This window comes from Nycticebus coucang, chromosome 11 (assembly GCF_027406575.1).
Source record: "Nycticebus coucang isolate mNycCou1 chromosome 11, mNycCou1.pri, whole genome shotgun sequence".
Lineage (NCBI taxonomy): Eukaryota > Metazoa > Chordata > Mammalia > Primates > Lorisidae > Nycticebus > Nycticebus coucang.
In genome coordinates this window covers 29019006-29026448 of record NC_069790.1, presented here as the reverse complement: position 1 = coordinate 29026448, position 7443 = coordinate 29019006, and the positions used below count along the sequence as shown (strand labels likewise).

Below are 7443 nucleotides of genomic sequence, written 5' to 3'. Positions count from 1 at the left end.
TGAGACCAAATCATCTTGCTGTCACTGGTGTCCAACAACACTTCCACATTGTGGCTGACCATCTGCTTTAAAGCCATTTCCTTGTTTCTTTGGGCATAAACTTACAACCATTTCTTAAAAATAAAGTCCACACTTTGCTTTGAAGATGGAAATAAACAAACATTGAAAAAGGCCAGAAAGACTTTAGGCTTGAAAGATGCTATAGGAACATGCATTGTATCATTATGAAAGTGTACAAAATGTTTGGAAACTGCAACAATAAAACATCTCTATTAGTAAGTGGGTTTATTGACATAACTGAACAATGTATAACATTTATTCATTTCCCACTGAAAGATTTTTCAGTGAAACTGTTATAAGTAGAACTTAGATCCAAGCATTAAGCATTTTCAGCAATGTTCCACAAGTTGAAAAGGTGGGTGTTATAAGTAGAACTTAGATCCAAGCATTAAGCATTTTCAGCAATGTTCCACAAGTTGAAAAGGTGGGTGTTATAAGTAGAACTTAGATCCAAGCATTAAGCATTTTCAGCAATGTTCCACAAGTTGAAAAGGTGGGTGTTATAAGTAGAACTTAGATCCAAGCATTAAGCATTTTCAGCAATGTTCCACAAGTTGAAAAGGTGGGTGATGGGCAGAACCAGAAACCTTTTCCAGAATTGCAATGGGACTCAATTATCTTGCTGTACAAAAGAAATGGCTAAGAGATGCAATCTTGCAATCAAGAACAAAAGGTGCCAGATTGAAACCTATAGGTTGAAAATAAGAGTCAATAACTCCACCTGGAGCAATGACCTCTGAATCTAAAACAAGCCTAGCAGCAAACTAGGAATGACAGTCTATTTCCTATGGTTTATTAAGTTTTGGCCCCACAGATAAGACTGCCAGTACAGCAGCTGTAGTTTAAGTGGTCTGGACATTTATTCATCTGAACATAAACAAAAATCAGCTCATTTAGATCCTTAGGTCCCTACTCTAGGCCAAACATAAAAGCAGTGAACTGGGGTGAAGGACCCCTGGTTGTGCTGGATTCCCTGAGTCATCAGGACCCTCAGGGGCTTAAGGCCCTAAATAGAAGATTTGCTGTTAGCCTTAGCACCACTGTCATGGCCTCCACGATACCCCACTGCCAATAAATCCATAAGCACAGTGAACAGAACCACAGTTTCCACCTTCTTAGTGACTGCATTTTTAGATTATACATAAAGTAATGTAAACCAAACAACTACATTTAGTGATTAACATGTACTTCGTAAATATCAGGGAACAAAAAGCATCCTAAATAGTTGAAAATGACTGAACAAATAAAGCAGCCTAGCCCTACATTTAAAACAAAAACATTTAAAAGAAATACTGCAAAAATTAGCTAAAAGATTTAATAACATAGTAAAACACTAGGTTGTGGAGGGATTAATTGCAAAATATATAATTATTTCACAGTGAGATTTAAGTACACATAACAATCTTCTAGTTTTAGTAGAAAAGATGCCCACAGACATACTTTTTTTCACATTTGTTTTCCATAATTTCTTCCTCTCTACTCCATCCTATACAGAAAGACACTAATGTGATCAAACATTATACTATTAGCTAATAATCACCTTTTGTTTCCCTTTTAGGAAATTATCTTTATCACTTATCTGCAACCTAAGTGAATCAGGGCACAGTCAACTGTGTGTCACTGATAAAAATGTAAGAAGTACCACAATCACATTTATTACAATCTAAACACACTGTCACAGATGTGGTAAGTGAACTAAAACGCTGGAGTTCCCTAGAGGGTCATCAGTTACATATACATTCTTTAATCAAATCTGGCATTGAAATTTCCTTTTCCATATATAAGTTTAAAAAAATAAAATTATAAAACCACAGGAGCAACTCTGACAGAGAAGTCTTGCATGCAGCCTTCTCCTGACAAAGTATGTAATCTTAGTTATTCTCAAAGTCAGCAAATGTTCCTGTACTGTTAATGTTAAAAGGAAAATAGTTGAACAGCCCAGTCCAACTAAAACAATCCTTGAGTTTATGGGTCAGTTTGTTAAATGTTAGAGCTCTTCACATTGTTGAAAAAGAATTGCATCTCATTATTTAAACTTTAAGGTATCTTGAATACTCTATCAGCCAACATAAATGAGTTCCTTGGCGAGTGTGTTAAACTTTACCACCTGTTTATATCGCTTTTTGGCAGAGACCACCAAGTGGAGTCAGTTGCCAAGCCTCCTTTGTAATAGTAATAAGTTCCTTTTTCCTTAAATAGAAACAAAATCCCTCTGTTTGACACTGAACAAACAAAAAGCATGCACCCAAACCTCTTTCAGGCCATGTTGGGGGCACAAGCACCCTTTGCTACCCCAGAAGAGAACAGGCTATTGCACTGCAACGCTACAAAAATCCACAGCTATGCCAAGTTCTCCAACCCCAGCACACTACCAATCACGTGCCCCTTTTTCCAGGCCACCAAGTACTATCCATTTATTTCATCAGTAAGTACTGAGAATTAGGATTTGGTTCCTGAATTGGCCCTCTGTCCCCTATGGCCTCTCAGTGAAGTTAACAAAAGGTGGGGAGAGATGGTTCCTCAAGGCCAGTGAACTGGTCACTATACGCGAGGAAGCCCTGGACCTAGTCTGCAAATCGCTGTAGGAGATGGTCCTCCCGCCTCAAGCTGCCGCCGGCACCGCCACCAGCACTGTCCATGAAGCGGTCGCAGGGAAACTCAATGAGGTCTGCCTCGCTGAGCGCGCACACAGTAGTGCGCGGCCGGTGCGACTGGAATCCCGAGAAGTCTGCGGACACACCGGTGCCCATGGAGCGCAGGGGCCGTCGGGTGGAGTACATGTGGCGAACGTGGACCGGGGCCCCACCCTTCCGCCTGGCTCGCAGCTTCCTCCGCAGCCAGCGAGACGCCCAGGCAGCCAAGGCCAGGAGCACCAAGAGCGCGTTGACAGTCAGCAGGGCCAAGGTCAACAGCTGGTAGTCGATGCTGCCCCGGCTTCCGGCCTCTGGCAGGGTGACCAACCCCGCGCAGTGGTCCCTAGGGGCCACCGGGCAGACCCTGCCCCCGAGCACGCCCTCCACGCACACCAGGTAGGGGGTGTCTCCGCGCAGTTCGCGGAGCGTAGCTGAGTCGCTGCGCTCGGGCAGGTAGACAAAGCGGTGGAACTTAGGCTGCTGGCCAAAGCGGTCGAAGAGCAGGCGGAAGCGCGCGCCGCCCAGCGGCGGGAGACTGCGGTGCTCGCGCACCGCCCAGCGCACTGAGGCGCTGTCGGCGCCCACCGCCTCCACGGTCAGGTTGCACAGGATGAATTTATTGAAGTCGCAAGGGTCGGACACCAGTGGCGGCAAACCCACCCCGCTGTCGGACCGAGCGGCACTGTCCTGCTGTTCTGCGGCCAGGCGCTGCTTTTCTATGCGCTGCCAGGGCTCGTGGGCGGGCGATGTCGCAGAGCCGTGTGCGGCCGATGTGGTGGGCTCCACGTGGGCGGGATCGGCCAGGGTCGGACGTCCCAGCTTGGGCTTCTGGTGTAGGTCCAGGGGATGTGGACCCAGGCCCGCGGCGGCAGGCACGGAGGGGCCGGGCTGCTGGTGGCCAGGACCCCACCTGCTCAGCTTGAGGGCGCTCCTATTGCCCGCGAACCCCCTGGTGGCTCTATCCAAGGCCACCCCGGTTAGAGATCGTCCCCGCTGCTGGGACTGAGGCTGCGGCAGCAGCTCCTCTGTGAGACTATCTGCAGGAGGCGTCATCTCCCCCGCGTATGTGGGTAGGAGTCGTCGTCTGCCTTCGGTGGTCGGGGAAGCTGAAGGCGACGGATCCACGCAAGACCCGTTTTGCAGCTGCTGGTCATCCAGATAGTCCAGGTATTTGCCCCGCAGGGCTGGGGGATGGCGACACTGCACGAAGACAGTGAGGAGTCGGCCCTGCGAATGCCAGTCGCCCATCCAGCGCTTCAGGCCCCGCAGCCGGCAGTCGCAGGTCCAGCCATTACCGTCTAGATCCAGCCGGTAAAGGGCTGGACTGGCGGCGAAGACGTCCCCGGAGAGAGCACTGAGGGCATTGTCGCGCAGGCTGAGCTCGCGCAACCGGCCCAGGCGGCCAAAGGTGGCGGGGTGCAGGGCGGACAGTTCGTTGCCACTCAGATCCAGCGCCTCCAGGCTGTGCAGAGGCTCCAGCAGCGCCGCGGGCAGCTGGCTCAGCCTGTTGCCCTCCAGGCGCAACTCGCGCAGGGCCTCCAAACCCCAAAAGGCCTCTGGAGCGAGGTGTGAGAGCTGGTTGCCCCTGAGAGAGAGTAGGCCTAGGCGTGGCAGGTGCTGGAAGACGCGCGGCCCAAGGTGTTGCAGGCTGTTAGCGGACAGGATGAGGGTGGCCAGTGAGCGGAGCGGTGCGAAGGTGGCCGCATGGCGCAGGGAGGGCTGCAACTGGTTGGCAGAGAGGTTGAGGAACCGCAGCTTGCCCAACTGGGCGAAGGCGTTCTTGCCCAAAAAGCGGATCCGGTTGGATTCCAGATGTAGATAGAGTAAGTTGCCCAGAGGGGCGAAGACTGCGTCCGGCAGCGCCACCAGGGCGTTTCCGTCCAGCCGCAGCTTGACAAGACTCTCCAGGCCCTCGAAGGAGCCCCGGCTGAGGCGGCCGATCTCGTTCCCATTGGCATAGAGGATGCGCAGCTTGCGCAGCGGGCCCAGTGTGCCCGGGGCGAGCGTCTGCAGGAGGTTGTTCCCCAGGTAGAGCTCCTCCAGTCGCGAGAGCTTCTCGAAGGTCTTGGGGTGGAGAGAGCGGATCTGGTTGTACTGCAAGTCCAGCCGTCTGAGCTGCCCCAGGCGGTGGAAGTCGAAGGCAGTGATGTTGGTTATGAAGTTGCCTCCGAGGCTGTAAGTGAGCACGTCGTGTGGGCTTGGCAGTGAGCTGGTTTTGGGCACAGCGCGGAGCCCCCTGTTGGTACACAGGAGATGCTGGGGGTGCTGGCAGTCGCAGCGCTCCGGGCACACGGGTTCGACTCGTGGCGGGAACGCAAAGCAGCCGCACACCACCAGCAGAAAGCGCACGGCCCGGGCAGCCTCCATAGCCACCCGCCCTGCGTGCTGCGGCCGGATCGTCCTCTTGGCCTACTGGCTCTGTGTCTCATCTGCATTCCCCTTGGCCTGGCCAGAGTCGCTAAATGGCCTCTTTCGGACTTCGCTGCGCGGTCCAGCCCCTCCTCCGCCCTTTGTCCGGTGGCTGGCCCGGGTCTTAAAGGCGGGCTTCGCCCGGCCAAGTCAGGCGGCGCAGGGCGCTCTGGGAGCCTCGGGTGATACTTGTTGCATTTCTGCAGAAAATTGCTTCTCCGAGTGCGCTTCGGGGGGCGGAGGAGGGAGCAAGACCTGGCGCTTTTTGTTTGTAGCGGAGTCGGGAGAGCTGGATTCCCTGGCGCGGATTCTCCCCGCCGAGCGGATTCCCCAGCTGCAGGCGGGAGCCCTTCCAAGAGATTCTCGCGGCGCGTCTTGGCCGCTGGGCCCCGGCGGCTCGCCCCCAGCAGCCGGAGCCTCCTTGCTCTGGGTCCCGGATCCGGAGCGCGGCCCCCGTGGAATAGCCCGGGGGACGCCCAGGCCGCGTCCGGAAGAGACCCAAGTCAGCGAGTAGCTAGCAAACCAGGCGGAAATTCGTTCTTCCCACACTCTGCCCCCGGGGACGCAGGCGGAGAAAGAGGAGACGGAGGAGGGAGGATAGACCCTGGCAGCGGGAGGAGGAAACGCTAAGTGGCTCCGCGTCTGGTCAGTCCGAGCCTGGGACGCCAAGTGAGAAAAGTAGGGATTAAAAACAGCTGTATGGGTCAGACTCGCAAGGCTGGGGGCGGGGGAGGATTACCGGGCGAGCAAACGGGATTTGCAGACAGAGACCTTTTTATTTCAGACGAGTACAACAGCTGCTTCTGAGCAGTGGCAGCACGCCTAGCCTAGTTCGTTTTAAGTCACTCGCTCTTCCAGGTGCCACCCTGAGGGAAGTTTGGGCAGCACGAAGTCCGCCAGCGTTCTACAGGAAGTTTGGGGGCGCATAAGGTTGCCCTCAGAATCTGGATGGAGCGTGGGGGACTACCATCAGAAAGGGCTGACTAGGTCAAGTAGGTCTGTTCCTGCTTCTACCGGCCGGCCCCCTTTCAGGTGTCTGAACTGTTTGCTTGATCTTGCTGTAGGCAAGAACATGAAGGAATCTCAGAATTTCTGCCACCATGAAAGTGTCTCCCTGAGATTTTGGTCTCATTAAATCTTATCCAGTCTTAGAGGCCTTTGGGCAGGCTCTGCTTGTGCTCCCTGCAGGGCCCTCCCATTTTATGCGTGGGCTTGCTGTGAGCTTCCTTGTCTTTAGGCCCAACAGTTCTCAGGCCTGACTTACTTGGGGAAGTATCATTATCAACAGGGAATGGAGCGTTTAATCAGTGGCTCCTTAGGGGCAGCCTCTTCTAGGAATGAGAATGGGCAAAGGGTAGCTATTAATTAGTGTTTATTTATGCAAATCACCTTGCTAAAAATAAGGTCCCTCCCCTACTCACCCAATGTGTTCCGAAAATGTAATTTTTTCAGTACCTACTCTATGCAACAGTGGAAAATTAAAGGAAAGCTATAGATCCTCACCTCAAGATTCTGACCATCTCTAGTGGAAGGTGCATTGAAAGGTTAAGTAATTTAGGGCAGTGATATGAGAAAACCACAAAGATGCAAATGACTTTTAATGCTGCCAGTGTTTGTCAGGCAGTAATTGCCTCTTTTAGCAATTAATATAGGCAAGTTCTGAATTTAGAGAAAGATGAGATCTTTGGCAGGGTGGTCAGTGAAGACTTCATGGGTGAATAGGGACCTTCGCTTTGCAGGGAGATGGGTGGAGGTAGGTGGAACGCAGAACCAGGAGAGAAGAGCTGAGGGATGGAGCTCAGGGACACCCCCTGAGGGGCGCCTGGCCTGAGAGCATGGGGGAGGCCTCTATAGAAGGGAAGCCCAGTGGGTAGTTTGAAAGGTGAGCGGTATTACCTAGATGACATTGAGCAGGCACTCAAGGAGAGGGAACCCAGGGACACCTGCAGGCTTAGGAACTCCAGATCTTCTATCTGTACCTTTGGGGTGAGATATGTTAACATTTGTATTCTTTAACAGTGTCATACAGCCTAGCTTGTCAAGGACTTGAAACAAATACTCCTTTATTGCCCTTTAAGGGCTTCAGCTGGCAGTTGATGTAATCACATTTGCATTGCGACATCAAGAGGAGTCTCTGCCTAAAAAAACAGCATAGGTGCTGAACAAAGAAAATGTTGTTTACCCACCTCTTGCATTCTAGGTCCTTGAAATCTGTGCCAGTGATATGTGTGAGACGCGTGGATAGAATATCCAGACCAGGGTATTCACTTATTATACATACATAGGCATTGTATAGATACTGAGTTTATACCACCCTTGAACCAGGGCAATGTGGGCTCCA

The 7443-nt window shown here is 51.9% G+C and overlaps 1 protein-coding gene across 1 annotated transcript; it reads right to left on the bottom strand.

Annotated features, from left to right (window-relative positions):
* Positions 1-270: 270 nt before the first annotated feature.
* Positions 271-6187, bottom strand: TRIL (TLR4 interactor with leucine rich repeats). Its single transcript, XM_053609282.1, has one exon. It carries the CDS (start codon positions 5058-5060, stop codon positions 2625-2627), a length of 2436 nt encoding a protein of 811 aa, XP_053465257.1. The 5' UTR covers positions 5061-6187; the 3' UTR covers positions 271-2624.
* Positions 6188-7443: the final 1256 nt, after the last annotated feature.

Bases quoted from the DNA above. Each gene is read 5' to 3' on its own strand.
- TRIL (XM_053609282.1), bottom strand. From the start codon at position 5,060: ATGGAGGCTGCCCGGGCCGTGCGCTTTCTGCTGGTGGTGTGCGGCTGC.